The sequence below is a fragment of the Propithecus coquereli genome, unplaced genomic scaffold (assembly GCF_000956105.1).
Source record: "Propithecus coquereli isolate 6110/MARCELLA unplaced genomic scaffold, Pcoq_1.0 Scaffold73, whole genome shotgun sequence".
Classification (NCBI taxonomy): domain Eukaryota; kingdom Metazoa; phylum Chordata; class Mammalia; order Primates; family Indriidae; genus Propithecus; species Propithecus coquereli.
Genome location: NW_012153396.1, coordinates 5,923,522 through 5,940,825, shown reverse-complemented (window position 1 = coordinate 5,940,825; position 17,304 = coordinate 5,923,522). Strand labels below are relative to the sequence as shown.

Here is a 17,304-nt window from a genome sequence, read left to right as displayed (position 1 = left end):
GTTCCACGATTCCTGTAAGGAAACCTCACAGACGTGTAACTGAGAGAAAAGGCCTTTTCACCAATTTATTTCTCCCCAAATAATGTCTAGGGAAGTGGTCTTTGGTCTAGGGAAGCTGCCAGAGGCCTCCTAACGACATTTGTAGTCTATGTCCAATAAAGTAACTGGCCACCAAATGAGAGAAGAAACGATGAAAGTTTGACTACCTAATCTTTATAGTCATTATATATATAAGTAGGAATGGGGTATGTAAAATCTACTCTCCTATAAACTTGAAAATAGATAGGCTCTGTGTGAATTCAAATGGTTTTTTTTTTGGCTTCAAACCACATTCCAAGGTCCCACCTATCATAGTTTTACACACATGGACATCTGGCAGGGCAATAAATTAAGGTCTATCTTAGCAAGTAGGGAAATGTAACCATTTATAAATGTTATTTTAGAAGAGACTGTCTGATCCTGTTCACTTATTAGCGCCATTAGAAGGCTAATGAATCTCCTACTGAGAAAACGAGTGGGAGCTCAGGCCGTGGAAAGGGATGGGCAGAATTTCACACCCTTTCTCCAAATGGTGAGATTATTTATGATTGTGATAAAACAGCACTGCATTTGGAGGAAAGGAAAAACAACATAAAATAACAATCAGCAGACACAATCCATACCAAAGTGTTACATTCTCTCAGCCACTGGACAAAAATCAAAATTTATGCAGGTTGTGGTACTGCCTAGTGCAAGAAAAAAGATTAGGCCATAAAAAGAATTCCTCTTTCTCGTAATAAATAGGAGAACATTAAATCTGCAATCCAGATCTGCTTCTCCAGCACCCTGGTTTCTCTGTTCTCTAGCAGAGTAAGATATCTGATGGCCCAACATTTAGAGCAACCTCATTTCTCATTCTAGTTTTTTTTCAGAACAAAGACTTTCATAGATTTCATGGTGTTTAATGAATTTAAACTAAGTAGTTTGGACAGGTGTTCTGGCTAATGCCTGCCAACTGGATAATATCGTCAGTGAACAGCAAGTTAGCAGAGGATGTTATTTTATTGGGACTTGGATGGCAACTTTTCCACCAGATGTTTTTAAGGAGGGTGTCTGTGCTCAGGATTGGTGCTCTTAGCCCAGAAAAGGTGCCTGCTGGGTATCATAAATCCCAAGTGGGCTTCTGATTTGATGTCCCAGGATGCAGAGACTGTGGACTCAGGTGAAACAGATTTGAGAAATCATTCCATCTAATACCTTTATTTGTAAGGAAACAGAAGGATGGCACGAGTAAGCCAATTAATTAATAATAGGAATGAGCCTGGAACCCAAGCTTCCTCTGAGCTCAGTGGTTCCCAATCCTAACTGAAGATCAGCATCAACCAGGGAGCTTATAACATTATAAATTCCTGAGTAGCAACCCAGCCTTACTAAATCGGAGTCTTTGCGGGAGGGCCAGGAAATCTAGATTTTTAACACATTGTACAAGTAATTCTGAGGATACACCAAGTTTGAGAAACATGCATGGCCCCACTCTGCCTTCCATGTTAATTACCTGGGAGGCAATAAAGCTCTTCAATGGGCTTAGATGCCCCAAAAGTTGTATGAAAAAGAAATCAGTAAAGGATGAGTTAACACTATGTTGGGGAAATTGAAAATCAGACTGTACTTTGCATCCTGCACCCAAAGTCAGCATCAGCCGCAGCAATGTCATCACCATCACCTGGTGTATGAAAACCAATACGTTAACCTCCACTTTTTGCCAAACACAGACAAGTATGTAAAGGGGAAGACGTGGGAATGTTCTCAAGTAGAAATGCATCATTTCCAGGCATTATGTGCCTGGAAGTCTAGATGTGCTCTGCACCCCACTCTCCTAAAGATATCAGCATGGTTGCAATCTGGAGCCTGGCTAAAGCTGCTGCACTAAGAGGATTGGGGTCTATGAATAAATAATCATTATTATATTAATATTGATTAGAGTGTCAATTGCTTTCCATGCATTACCTCACTAAGTCCTTGCAAACCTCTATGAGATAGGCCTTTTATCATTTTATTATATGGATAAGTAAACTGAGGCTTAGAGAGATCCAAGCACTGCTCAAGGAGGTAAAGTCAGTAAGCAGTAGAGCTGGATTCACATGCCGGCAGTTTGACGCCAGGACCAGCCCCTTTATGCACTATGCTCACACAATCCCATCTGTCACCAGGTGTCTCTAAGAACTATGGGAACCATTAGTGTATGAAATAGTCTTTCCTCTTAAGAGGGTCACATCCTCATGGAGAAATAGGATATGTTGTATTAAAAAGCAAAACAAAATAAATGTGCCATATTGATCTCGTCTCTGATTCATTCCAAGAATTGTTTTGCATTTTTTATGGAATGAGGTGGGGTGATAATAATAAAAATATAAGTATTTCTAGAGCAGGGTCACTCATTGCAGAATGCACTGTATATCGTATACACATATATATTCCTGCATATGCCTGCTGTTATGTTTCCTTTGTACATTAATCTTCACTTTCCAACCAAACTAAACACTCCTTGAGGATAGCAATCATGACATACTTACTCTGCATCTCCCAGCAATGAGCACAGGGGTGCTTACATAATGGATCCTCAATTAATATCTGTTCAATTGAATGCTCGGTGACCCATTCAGGAGTTTCCACCAGATTTATTACTCCTGAAAGCAAATAGGAAAAGGTCCCAGTTCTAGAAGGGGGATTTCACAGCCTGTATTAGCCCAGCCTTCGGGACCTCACATATGAAGAGCCTAGTGGATGGGATGGAAAGCTTTTAATTAACAGCCTAGCAAAAAAAAAAAAAAATGTCATTCCAATCTGCAGTTTTGTTTCCACTAATTCACTCAGATTCAGCAGGAATTCCACTAAGGAATTGGGGTGAGCAGCTGTAGAGGGAGGAAAGCATATAAATAAATCATGAGTGTCATTAAAGTTTGTAAACTAATAACGTCTGGGAAGTCTTAGCAATTATTGTCAGGGTTTTCTTGGCAAACAAAAAATTAATAAATTCAAAAGGTCTCCATCTTCTATTTTAAAAAAGCAGCATCCCCAAGAAAGGTCACTGACAGAACAATTACGGAGGAAATAAATGGTCCAGACAACAGCTTGTGAACCAGATGAAAAAGTCACAGGACTCCTGAGTGGCAGGAGTATGAGACAACTCAATAACAGGGACGGGGCAAGGCGGAGCTGGCGCTGGCACTGGGTTGGGGCTGCTGGAAACCTCTCTCAGGTCTCTAAACCCTTCTTTAGTGGAGCTGAAGTGCTAGGCATTGCAGATCAGAGGTAACTAAGGCACATGGACCTTGCCCTTGAGAGGCTCACGGGCCAGGAACAAATCACCAGTATGGTGTGGATGTGAAGTGAACTATGAGCAGCAGAGAGGCCTCCACCCAGGGAGGAGGGTCAGAGGAAGCTTCCAGCAGGATGTGCCTGGGGTTCATCAGTACACTCCATAAATACTTTAATCAGGAAACCCTCGATCTGAGACCCCTGTGTTCTGTGGGTCCTGAAGCCAGGCATGCAGGAAGAATGGTCTGGTTGCTTTTCTAGAGCAGAATGTCTCCTGTGCTGCGGAGATTGGGTGGATGGAATAACGCAAGAGAGGAGAGAGGTGAAGAACCAAGGTCCACCAAGGGAAGGGGCCCATTCCTTGTAAAGGATTCCTGTTTCTTCATGTGCCTAGACAACTGCAAGTTCATTTAGCTCTGTGAGGACCCTAACCCAGTCACCAGGGGAAAGCTCCCATGGAGACCTCACACCTGTGCAGAACTCACACCTGCGAAGAACTCACACCCGCACTTCCTCTGCCATGTATGTTTTGATCTGCAGCTGACCAGTCAGGAACCTTTGCTGGAGAGTAATGTTTGGGACAGACTTTCAGAAGCTAAAGAATTGCTGGCTAGTTCATATCCTTCCAGAAAGGAATACTTCAAACTTTTTTAAGAGAAAGATAGAGAATAGTCATGTGTTTGTTTATTAGTCCAACTGCTAATGTCTAAGACATACAGAACTGAGTCCACGAAGTGTCTTGCCAGTCAGAACCATAAATCCTGGCAATGACATAGGTTCAAAACTAAAAACTTAACTACGTCAAGCAGTGGATCCATTGACCTTCTCAGGGTTTTCCACTTCCAGAGAAAAGTGACATCCTTTCTTCCTAATCTAGGACCATGAATGCCACCAAATGAGGCAGAGACACACACACCCATACATGCAGAGCGGCATAAAGATGGCACCAAAGCATGTGCTACATGCAGTTCTCATGGAAATGAGCGAGACGTGGCCCTCCCTTTGAGTCCATGGAACCCGCACAGTGCATGGAAATGGCTATTTTTGTTGGGAATGGAGGAGAAATGGGAGGAGGCATCTATCTAGCTGCAGTTTTCATTTTGGAGGACGAACGTATGACAGAGTCTCAGATCCAGGGAGCGAGGCAATGCTCCTAATCTCAAGCCTGTGACCCAGTTAACTCAGGGAAGGCCCTGAATCTTTTAGAAAAGTCAGTCCCCAACCTCACTCATTCTGTAAACTTGAAATCCTATACGTGAAGTGTCCTTTGACCAAGGAATCCAACAGATGCTTGTGCTAAATCACAAATACGTGTAGCCATCTTGGTGTTGGTGAAGAAAGAACTTTGGCCACCACCTGTTTAATAGAACCAAGGAGCTCCAAAAAGAATGTCACAAGAGTGCAAGATACCACTGCACGATTTAATGCTTTTAAATAGTCTTTTGTCTATTTAGAAGTCTATGGCCTCTGAATTATTAATCCAATTGAGGCAAATAATTATATCACACTATAACCTGGCAGAGGGTGTCATCTTGTCATGACAGCTGCTGCCCCGGGCTTCTCGGTTGTACAAAACATTGAAGAAGAATCAGCAAATTCAATTTCATCTTGCTTAAGCATGTTGGGCCAAATCATGAATCCTAAAGCGTGCATGTTTTATTCAGTTTCTTTTCTCTGCACACTATATTAGGAAGGAAAATCACACTGCTCTAGGCTCTAACTGTAAAAGACATCATTATCAGAACAGGGAAAGAAGGCAGGAGATGCAGGTCTTCAGGGGATGAGTGGGGAAGACAGTAAAAAGTTAGAAGACTCCCTATGAGGCCCCTGCAAGCTGGGAAAAGCCCCACAGAGCTTAGAGGCAGTCCCTTCTGCCCATCACACTCTATCCAAGGGTTTATAAGCCTGGTTTTATCAGGTCCATGAACGCCCTGAAACCTAACACAAAAACACATTCATATATGAGATTGCTTCAGAGGGAAAGCCCATAATATCCGCCACCTTTGCTGATCCCCAAAAGGTCACACCCTATGGGATCTGTTATCTGTAAACTACACTCTGAGTAACCCCCTCCGCTTGGCCCCCTGGTATGACCCGTGCAGTTCCCCACACTCTCCCGACCGGGCCCAGCACTTAGCTGCTCCCTCTGCCCCAGCTTGGTACCCTTCTCTCCTGCAGACCAGGCTTTCCTGGACTTTGCCCTACGGGAAGGACATTTTTCCACTTGTCACAAGCCAAACTGCATTCCTCCCATCATTCCAACACCCAGCTCAGAGAATATTTTCTATTAAAGAGTATCTTCGACTCAGTAACAATTGATATTCCAATTGCCCCCAATGGGCACAAGGACAACATTCTAAATCACTCTCCTCTCCCTCCTTAGTCCCCAGCCTTCATCCTCAAAAGAGCTCTGCTAATTCCTAGAGAACACAGAACACACATACGTGGTGTCTTACAACTTCACTCACACAGACCTCTGCAGCAACGGATCCTTAAAAACAAAGTCAATAATGGAAACTCTATACAAACACACAGGGTTATAATAATCATTAATAATTACAATTAAGTAAGCACTTCCTACATGTGAGTTACTGGCCTAAGTGTTTTTACATTTATCTTATTTAATCTTTACAACCCATCCATTAATTTATTCATGGACCAAACATTGATTAAGCACCTCTTGTGTGCTAGATACTCGTCTGGGTGCTGAGGATACAGCATTGAATTAAAATGGAAAACCTTCCCTCTCTCTACAAGCTTAGATGTTAGTGGGTGTAGGAAGACAATAAATAAATCAATAAGTAAAGATTTACCATGCCAGGCGGTGATAAGTACTAAAAGGGAAATGCAGCCAAGTGATGGAACGTGGAGGCCTGGAGAAAGGCCTCACTGATTAGGTGACCTGTGAGCAAAGAGAGGAAGGAAGCGCGGTATCCACCGCGACCCCTGGGAGCTGTAGGCAGAGGGACGAGCGGAGTGGAAAGGCTCTAGGGAAAAGCGTGGTTGGCGTGTTTGAGGAACAGCAAGGAAAATGTGGCTAGAGCAAAGGTACATTCTGTGCTATCCCCAGTGTGTATTGGGGAAAATGACAGTGAAGTGGGCTGAATGGTGGAACCCCTAAAGAGATATGTCTACATCCTAACCCCAAAATATATAATGAAACCTTCTTTGGAAAAAAGGGTCTTTGAAGATGCCATTAAGTTAAGGATCTCAAGATAAGGTCATCCTGGCTTATCCAGATGCACCCTGGAGCCACCAGAGGGAGTGTGACCCTGACACACCTTGATTTCAGAGTTCTGGACTCCAGAATTGGGATAGAATACATTTCTGCTGTTTTAAGCCATCAGCCCTAGGAAACTAATACAGAGAGGTCAAGTAAAAGTGCCCCAAATTACAGAGCTCACTGGCGGGCAAAGCGGGACTTGAATCCTGGCAACTGAATTGAATATCAGGGTACCCTTAGAGACACCAGTCTGCGTACTGTCTCTTGGTGCATGCCTGTGAATATACTTACTGGCTCTCGCGATTGTGGGGTACACCCTTTATTTAAGGGCCGGCCTCTGGCAGTAAGTAGCTGGCCTAGGTTTCTGGGCTTGCCTGGTCTGCTCCTAGAAACAGCCAAACCTTTTCTGAGATGTGGGATGCCAGGAATAGCTGTTTTCCAGTATAAGAACAGGATTTTCTGGCTTGTTTCATGATTTGACCAAGCAGACAGCAAAGGAGTGAGGCTTAAAGTATCACACAGCATCAGCTGTGCTTGGGCTTGAAGGAAGGTTTCTGAGGCTCTAATTCCCCAGGAAGTACAACGTGAGTAGAAATAGCCACGCTTTGATCTGTTGGAGGCACCCTGGTTACTTATACCTCTGCCAATTTTCACTGAACAGCAAAATTAGGTTTTAGACATCCTGTGCAAATGGAGGCAGGCCTCAGTCAATATGAGCAATTAACCCCTAAATATTTAATAGATGCTACAACTGCTCCCTCCTCCCTAGAGAGATCTGGCTAGTTCACTGCAAACAAACAGGTCAGGTGAAGAAGTATCGCACGCCCCAGACTCCTCTGCTCCAAAACCCCTGGAGATCATCCGGACAGGGCTCTGGGTTGATGATGCAGCCAGATGAATAGCCTTTTGTGGGAGCCTCCTCCCCATTATTCACACGTGACAAGGTAAATGGGATAAAATGCACAACCCTGCAAGTCTCACGGACATAAGCACAGAGGCTGATGAACTCACTATTGCCCCGCGTGACCACATGTCAGAGTAGACGCATGGCTGTGTGTATGTATGACAGGAGCTGCACATAAAGTTGTGCGCACGGGCGTTCCCTGCCCAGAGGAACTCCTAGCTTCGTAGCTTCGTTAAAGTCCTCTCTGACTCAACTTGCCCACACCCCTCTTCTCCCTTGTTCCCTGTGTCCCAGCATTGCCATCAGGAATGACTCATCCGCCAGGCACAGGAGGTAGAGTGCTTAGTCTCACAATACTCTTAGGGGTCCCAAAAGTGTTTTAATTTTTTTTTAGAATCAAAAGAAAGAATAAACTTTTAGGTTTAAAAGTGTTTTAATATATGATATTAATGTATTTGTCTTTCTACCAATGCAGTGGTAAAATATACCTTTTAATATCATTTGTGGGGAAAGGGCCCAGGAGGGCAGGAGTGCCTAGGGATCACGAAATCATCATGCAGACTTGAGTCTGTACATCCACACCCAGATGTATCTGTTCCCACAGGCACTGGCTTCTCAAAACCACACCATATAATACATGCAATGGCCTTCTAGATGCAAAGGCCTGGAGACAGTCCTTGGGCCAGCCAAGACTCATGCCCAAGACAAGAATCCCTCCCATAGCAGGCTTCTTTTCCAGGGTCCCTACTGGCTTAAGGCATGCTCATCTGATCTCTATAGCCAGACCTCACCTTCTTCAAGTAGAATGAGACATTGCAGGAACTCAGAAGCAACAAGAGAGCCAAGGTGGATGTGTGACAGCCCCCAAAGGAGGTAAGCAGATCATAAGAGAGTTCACGGATGGGAGCTGTCTGTTCCACCTGGAGCATTAGAGCAGGTTTCCAGGAGCAGGACGATTTTTTGATCCTTCCAAACCATATTTCCCAACTGTCTAACTTGTACTTCTCATATGAGCCGAGCCACAGTAGCTCCTTAAGAATCTCTAATCCACTTACCTCCAAAGTGAACTCTCAGTCACGCTCCCCAGGTTGAAGTCATACAGCTTCGTCAGGATAAGTATGACCTGCAAGGGATTGGGGATGAGGGCAAAGGAGAGGAACAAAGGGGGAAAAAATGGAAGCTTACTTTAGTTTGTGTAACAATATACAATTCATCTCATATCACCCAGAGGAGAGCTTAGTATTTATCCACTGAGTTGAGGGGTATTATAGGATCAAGCAAGGGGAAAAAAGTTATTAATTTAACGCATCCCTGTAACTGGTAGCATTTATTTTAATCCTGACAGTGCTTTGCATTTGAAATAAAACATGCCAACAGGAATTAATTGGATATTGACAGTTGTTTCCCCACATCTGTCCTCCTTCAAGGTCAGGCGCAGGTCAGCTGGCTTTGTTCACCACCAAGGCCACCCAGAGATCAAATGATGGGCTTGCTTTTGATCAGACATGATTCTGATTTACAGAATTGGACCAAAAGGGTAATAAGGAACTGGGGCCTTATTCTTTCTGTCTACAAAAGAGGTTCAAAAAGACGTCTTGTTTCCACTAATAGGGCCCTAATAGGCATAAATACCTGAATTACAGGCAGACCCAGTCCCCAACATCCTCTGATCTGCCCCCACCATGGAGTAAGCAGATCACTGCACTCCACTGGACTCCAGGGCCAGTCTTTTGACTCCAGCAGAAGTTAAGTAACCAAGAAGAGAGTTGTACTTGTGATAGAGCCGGAGTGGCCTATAATACAGTTAGTGGTTTTCTGAACTGGTCTTAGGATGGTCAGTCTTCCCATGCCCTTTACACTCCTCCAGCTGGAGACTTGGATATCAGACATCGCCCCGACTGCCCCTCACGCATCTGGACAGTGGCTTAGGCACAACTCCGTATCTACAGGGATGCTAAGTGCATGCACCTGAATCGATTTTAATCAAAATGCAGGTGCATAATATACATCGCCTGCCTGCACGCGTGATAATCCAGTTACACATAATTGTGTTTATCTAAATTTAATGCACAACTCATTTCACTTTTCTCAGCTCCATCCCATTCCACAATTTAACTTCCTCCAGTTCATTTTCACAGTAGCCATTAAACTCTCCAAGATAATGAATTTCTGCTACCAAGATGGGACTTGCCCATTCTAGGTATCCATTTAAGATTAAAGAAAAATAATCAGCCATTATATTGAACATTTTTATGGCACTTAACTAACAACAAAATGCTCACTTTGAGATTTATTCTCATCCGGCTCTCCACGGGGTCAATCAGCCCCATTTCCATTTCTTCTAATGTAAACTAAGAAAAAAATTAAAGACAAGGGCTGTGACCCCATTATAGGTCAAAAGAGTCCATGGCCCTTATTTTGTGAGGCCCTTACTCATGGGTTTCTGCCCAGATTGTGTCCTGTGATGAGGAACGGCAGGTTGGCAAGAAACCTCATCAACAGCTTGGCTGTTTGTAGAACAGTGGAATCTACCAAGCTATCTGTCCTGTTGCCACAGTACAACAGCAAAGAGTGTGTATCACTAGCACACATCAGTGGTGTGGCTATTTGTAGAACAGGAGAAAACCTCAATGGCATGGCTATTTGTAGAACAGTAGAATCTACCAAGATACCTGTCTTATTTCCACAGCACAACAGCAAGGAATGAGTAACCTACACGGAGAATTGTTATCCATGGTCTCTCAGTGGTTCTTGTCTCTTCCATTCATGGCTAGTTTCCTCATTTATTAAAGCCAGGGACTAATAAAGACAAGAGACTTGTCCATACCCTTCCCAACCAAATGCCCAGCAATGTGCCAGATCATTTCTGTTTATTGAATTATTATAAAGGGTACACACAGATACACGCACACAACAGAGTCTTCTCCCCCACTTCATCTGATCTTCTTTCATCTACAAAGTCATTTTCAAAGTCACCATGTAAAAGCATGGAAGGCTATGTGCAGGCCATCCCAAATTCTGGAAAAACAAGCTCAAAACTAAGCTTTACTAAAAAAACTAAGTTGGAACAACCACCTAGGGCTCTGCAGAAGCTAGGCAAACCACTTCATTTTTTCCCCACATCAACCCTACAGGGACATGTCTTCAAAAAGTGCAAAAGCAACGTTAAAAAAAAGAAAGAGATGTTGGTGGTGAGACTTCTACTTGATTAACAGAGCTCCTAACAACTGGATCTGGAAAACCCTATCCTTACCAAAGCTTGGGCCGCATTCCTTTTTTCACTCTGTCCCTCCATCTTTTCCTTCCTTCCTTCCTTCCATCCTCTATTAAATGACTATGATATTCCAGCCACTGGGCTACCCATTGAGATACAGAAATAAAAGAGCCAGAGTCTTCACTCCAGAAGCTCACAGTTTACTGGGGAGGAAAACCCCACACACAAATGAGCAGGCAATTCCCTACAGAGAATGAGAGGTGCAGAGGCAAGTGTGGGTAATTTGAGGTCCCAAATCCACAGAGAGGGCAAAGGAGGTCAGAAAAGGCCTCCTAAAGGTGAAACCCAAACTAATACCTAAGAAGAGTAGAAACTGGTTAAAGGGGGATGAGGAGTGTCTCCACACAGACAAGGCACCATGAGCAAAGACTCAGACACTCTGGAGATAAACCATCCAAAAGAATATTCTCCTTCCCCTAAGTAGCTGCCGTGAGAATGTGTCTTTCAGATCTCCAACTGTAGGGAACATAAACGACTTGGGATCCTAGCTCTCATGCTGTGAAATCTATCACTACCTTGTTGCCAAGTCCATACCTCCTAAGATCTGCTCCCAGCCAATCACTAAGTGCAACAGGGATACTAGGCAGACCCGTTTCTGGGCAATGGGACTCCTCTGATGGGGGACACTGACTTTGAGATTCCCTAACAAAGGCTGTTTGTTGCTGAACTTTCCAGAGAACTTCACTGCAGTCTGAGATGCTCCCAGCCAACCACCTTCCTTCCTTGCCTGTCTCCTTCGCTAGGGGGTGGGGGTATCAGGCCTTCATCTCAGCCCAGCTGTTGTCCCAATCTCTTCCAGCCCCCTTTTGATTTTCTCTCACAGGCATTTTTCCTATTTAGTTTCTTGGACGTCTAACCTTATCTTCATGTCTGCTTCTTGGAGAATCCAGGCTAACACATCCTCCCATACCTCCATGAATATTATTTCTGCCTTCACCATAGATGGTTTCAATTTTGCCTCTTAATTCATATACTTTCTTGATCAGAAGCCTTTACTGGTTCCCTCTGCCAAAGGATGGAATCCAGACTCCTCAGACTGGCCTTTAAGGTACTCTGCAGTTTGACCCATGCATGCTCTTCCAACCCTTTTTCCAGTTTTCAAAAACCTGTCCTCTGCTTTAAACATTCTAAGTTTCTCACAGTACTGCAGGTGAGCCAACTCATCCTCGTACCTCTGCTGGAGCACTGCCTGGGCCCAGCCCTTTCGTTACCATCTGTACTAGCCTGCCTGTTATTCCAGAAACTATCCAAGGCCCACCTCCTTCAGGTAGTCTCCTAGGACAGTTCTTATGCCGGCCATCAAAATTCTCACTCTTCTGAAAGCCTATTTTGCTTAAAACTGAGTCACATAATTGACCACTTAGTTAAACACTATCTTGATAATTTCTGCATGTTACATGAGTTGCCTTCTCAACCAGATTCTGAACAACTTGAGGTGGAGATCATGTTTTGTACCTCTGTGTCCTTCACAGACAGGCTCAGCATATTGAAGGTCCTTACAAAATAATTATTTTTGAGTCAATGAAAGATATTGATGTTTTGGTGGTAAACAAACTTCAGCAGGAGATGGTGTGAAGCTAGTCCACTGCCTTCTTTTTATGGAAGAGGAAACGGAGGCCCAGAAAGTGGGCATAACTCAAGGTCAAGTCCCAGCAATGCATGACCTTGACCAAATGCCCCAAGGTAGTGCTCTTCCCACTCCACAAGTGAAGCTGGAGCCTAACAGTCACCGGGGAGCCTGTTAAATGCAGATTCTCCGGGCCCACCCCCAACAAGTTTGACTTGGTAGATCCTCAGTAGAATTCAGAAATCTTGAGGCAACTTTGAGAAAGACTCTGCCACACCATCGTGATTCTTCTCCCACCTGTGCTGCTACAGCACCACCCATTCCACCACGGCGAGACCCTGATCTAGCAACGCACCCCTTCCTTCACCTTGACTGTAACCTCACAAACAAAGCAGGCGGCAGCACACATACAATGAGGACACCACAGCAAGACCACACCAGGGTCCCCGAGGAAAGGATAGAACACTGAGAAATAGGGGCTGGAAGCTTCCTTTCCCCTGGAGCCCAGCACAGAAGGACATTAATAGAAATCGAAGAGATGGTAACGTAACCTTCAGGCTGAAGACATTCTATGCCAAGCAAACAAAACCAAGAGCATGAGAAAGCCTGCCCAGCCCCGCCTCTCCCACCACCAGAGCCTTCCAAAGGCCGCCAGGGAGGAGCAAATGACCAGGGAAGAAAACTGAAAGCAGATGCAGTGCGGCCCACCTGGCCCACCTAACCTGCCCCCAGGCTGCTGGGGGAGCGCTCAGATCAGAGACAGGAGATGAGAGTGTGCTCAGGGGCCCTGTGGCGGGGGGCGGGGGTGGCATGCAAGATGCGCCCGGACCCACAGAGTCTGATTTGATGCCCCTCCGGCTGATTCCTCACTACGCGAATAGGTAGTCAAATTCAAAAAAGGAAAAACAGGGGCCAAATGTTAACTGAACCCCTATTATGTGCTAAATACTATACTCGCTGATCCTTAATGCTCACAACAAACCTTTGGGACAGACTAGGTATTGGGTAATATCCCCATTTTACAGATAAGGGAACAGAGGCCCAAGGATTAAGTGAGTCACCTCCACAGCACACAACCAGCAAGAGAAAGATGCAGCATTCCCACCCAGGCCGGCCTGCCCCTCCGGGCTTGTTCTGCGCTGATGAAAAGCTTCTCCACTCAGCAAATGTTTAAGTGGGCTTGTGTACAGGGCAACGGACGGGGATACAGAGAGGAGAAAACATGTCCTTGCCCTCACCGAGTGTATCACTCATTGATGAATTGCACGAATATTTACTGAGCACCTCTTGTATGAATTAGAAAGACACCTGCTCAACTCTGGGAGTCAGGGAGATATCCAGAGCTCAAGGGCCGGAGGTGAAGGTAACTTTTGTTTTCTCTGTTCTTAGAGGAAGAAATAGGAAACAGAAACGTGTGATGAGAAAAGAACTAGACAAATTGTTGGGAGATTCCAGTTTGCCAAATAAGCTTTGTCAAATAAATACCTTTTTGACCTAACTGGCTATAATCCTGGGGGGATTTTAGACAGCAGGAAAAATGAAAATAAATTGGAATAATTCATGAGTCACTACCACTTCTCTCCTTATAAGCTATATATGCACACATGCACACACATAGGAGAAAAGTCTCTATGTATGTGTGTGTTATATATAAATATAGCTGAAAAAGCATATTTATGCAATTATATATATAGGCACATATAACTTTATTTCAAATTGGCATCTGACATCCTCTCAGGAATAACACTGTTCGTACATCTCTTACAGCTTGTATCACACTGGGTTAATGTGACTTCTCTGGGTGTCTGTCTTCTCTGTGAGACCGTGACCTCTGCGAGGTCAGAGATCGGGTCTCACTCAACTCTGCATCCCCAGTGCCTCGCACAATGCCCGACACATGGCAGGTGCCATACAAGGTCCTATGGACGAATTATAGATGCATGACAATAAAAGAAGGGATGAGATGACAAATGTATGAGAGAGGTATAGATAATGTGCTGGAAGAGTTGGGAAGAGGAAGGAATTAAGTCCAGAAAATGCGATCAGCAAAGTCTTCACGAAGGAGGGTTATGTGAGCTGGGCCTCAAAGCGTGTTAAGAATTTGGATACACAGATAGGGAGCCTGCCTGCTTGACTGCTTTATTTCTCTCTCTCTTTCTCTTTAAATTGGACAGGGGGAGATAGAAAAGAGCAGGGAGGGGCACTGTCCCAGCTGTGAGCAGCATGGAGACAGAGAAAGAACTAGATAAGTTGCTTTATCAAATAAGTACCTGTAAGATCCAGCCTCACCGCGTGCTACTGCATGAGCCTGAGCAACTCGTGCAGGTTTTCAGAATCAGCTCCATTTCCCTGAAATGGGCCGTGTGGCGCAACACAAGGCATGCACAAGCCACTCTGAGACACAGCAAGGCTGTGCCACGGTGGGAAAGAAGACGCAAAGGACACTGGAAGGGCGCAGAAAGGAGAGAGGAGTTGCACTTCGAGTGGTCAATTATGGGCTGATAAAAAGTTTTATAAGGGCAAAGAAGGTGGTGATGATAATTTTATAATAAGGGACTATATCTATATGTAAAATAAGGGACTTATATGGTAAGGTGACAATAAGGGACATGGCTGGACTATTATGAAATCAGATGATGCGGTCTTTGTTCAGCACCTACCTCCAGTTTTCTGTCTCCAAGCATGTAGTGTCTTCTGCTGCCCCCAGATGCTCAGGCCAGCTTCAGACACACACAATGTCAGCAACTAATGCCTTTGTTTCTCACATCCCATTCCCTTTTCCATTCATCTATTCCTGCTCTATTCCAGGCACAGTATAAGAACCTTGGTGGTAAAGTGGTCAAAAACAAAAACAAAGAACAACAACAACAAAAAAAAAAAAACCCAAGTCCTGCAAGCCTGAAAAGGAAAGTCCTCCATAACCTGAGGCCTTCCAGGATTATCTCTATTTCAACTAAGGAGTCTAAGTCCCTGGTAGGGTTGGGAGAGCGGTATCTGGGGAAAGGGAGAGTTCCATACTCTTCACATCCTACTTCTTATGTGAGAGGTGGGACTCACACTCTGAAGTTTCAGTTCTTATTCCACCAAAGAATCCTTCTAAATTTCCCAGGGTCTAAATTCACTCAGCCGATCGGATCTAGCCCTCTCCCTCCCGGATGGGGCTTGCAAGGCCACATGGTAAGAATACAGTCCTTGGAACCAGGGGGCTATCTCAAGACTCAGCTTCGCCGCATGCTACTGCATGAGCCTGAGCAACTCACACACGTCTTCAGAATCAGCTCCACTTCCCTGAAATGGGGTAATGATACACTTCCCCTGCCAAGCTCACAGCGTTGCTGATTCACATCAAACAAGGGAACCCAACCTCCTTTATAAACTGACTAGGCAAACATCGGTTCTTAGCAATGACAATTACTCTTCCGGAGACAAGGGCTTCCAGTTACCCTTATTTAGTGAAAGGGGTTCAGATTCTAAGAGTTGTTAAGCTCCTTCTAAAAAATGTCCATCCATTCTAGACTCCAATTTCAATGTAGGAGGCTGGAAATCAGAGTCAGTGTGTTCACCTGGCTACTCCAGTGGAAGGCAGGTGGACGCCCCAGGGGATTCCTGTCCTCTGAAAGGATAATGCATAATCTGCAAATTCATAAATCACTAGGATGCTCTGGCCCGTGAGCACATTCAGTGAAGTGAGGACCTTTAATGCCTGTAAAATTTTACTCTGAAGGAAAATTACTTTAGTTCATTAAACCTTCCTGAAATCATGGAGCCTTTAAATCCATGGGGCTCTCTGCACATCCCCTGCAGCTCCCCCTCATCACTTACCACCTCTGTCCTGCCTCGACCTGATAGTTCTTTGCTTCCAGCTAATTGGAATAGGGACACACTGGCCTTCTTTACCAGGATGAGTCCACAATGGTAACATAAACAGGATGCTAAAACACACACCTCAGGGACTGCCTACAAGAGTGTATTTTAAGTCTCAGCACAGCCTTGTGAGTACTGGCATCTTCCTCCCACCTAGAGGAGCCTCCTCTCCAAGGAGTAGAAACTGAATATTGATAGTCCAGAGCCCAAATGACTCACAGCATGAGAATGTCCCAGCACCTACTGGGTGTCCAGAATAATACGGATGGTGCTCCTTGCTCAACATGACTTTACAATCTAGTTAGGAGGACCAGGTATTAGTACAAGAGATACCAACTTTGTCAGTATATCATGCATGAAATTTTGCAAAACCATGAACCCCTTTCCCTAGTTTGTTTAAGGGGGTATCATCAACTCTGTGGTTCAAGACAGACTTCAATATGATTCCTTCCTCATCTCACACCACAGGCAAACACCAAGTTTCCTGAAATGTGTTGCAGTCTATTTCAGGTCCTCATAATTTTTTCATTCACTCATCAAACTAATATATATGGAATGTTTCCTTTCTGCCAAGTGCTGTGGATTCAGCAGTGAAGAAAACTAACGAGCTTCTTTGCACTCATTAAGTTTATATTTTAGCAGAGGAGACAAATAAATAGGTAAAATGGTATAGTAATCAGATGGCAGTGAGTGCTATGAGGAAAAAATAAGCAGAATAGAAGGGAAATAATAAAAAATAAGAGAAATAATCCAGAGAAAATGCTAACATGCAGGGGTGGACTTGGGGAGGATGTGAGAAACTGGCACTTGAGTAAAATCCTGAATGAGGTGAGTTATGACATCACATGGATTCCTAGGTAAGAAACGTTATGGGCACAGGAAGCAGGAAATGCAAAGATCTGAGGCAGAGGTGCTCCTGGCATGTTCAAGAAACAGCAAGAAGTTAATGAAGCTGAAGATAAGGTCAGGTAGATATTTGGAGGCTAAGATCTTACTGGGTCTTGTGAACTACTGTAAGAACTTTGATACCTACTCGAGTGAGATGGGAAACCACTACAGGATTTAAATTCAGTATTTAAGTTTTAACAGGATGACTCAGGTTGTTCAGAAAGGTAGTGAGGGACAAGAGTAAATGAAGGGCCTACTGTAACCAACCAGGTAAACATGGTGTGGGC

At 44.4% G+C, this 17,304-nt stretch overlaps 1 protein-coding gene across 1 annotated transcript in view; it reads right to left on the bottom strand.

Annotated features, from left to right (window-relative positions):
• SORCS3 (sortilin-related VPS10 domain containing receptor 3) overlaps positions 1-17,304 on the bottom strand; it is a 624,980-nt gene that overhangs the window by 421,194 nt on the left and 186,482 nt on the right. The window contains exon 2 of the mRNA XM_012661662.1: positions 8,480-8,547. Coding sequence (XP_012517116.1) covers positions 8,480-8,547 — 68 coding nt within the window. The remainder of the gene's footprint in view (positions 1-8,479; positions 8,548-17,304) is intronic.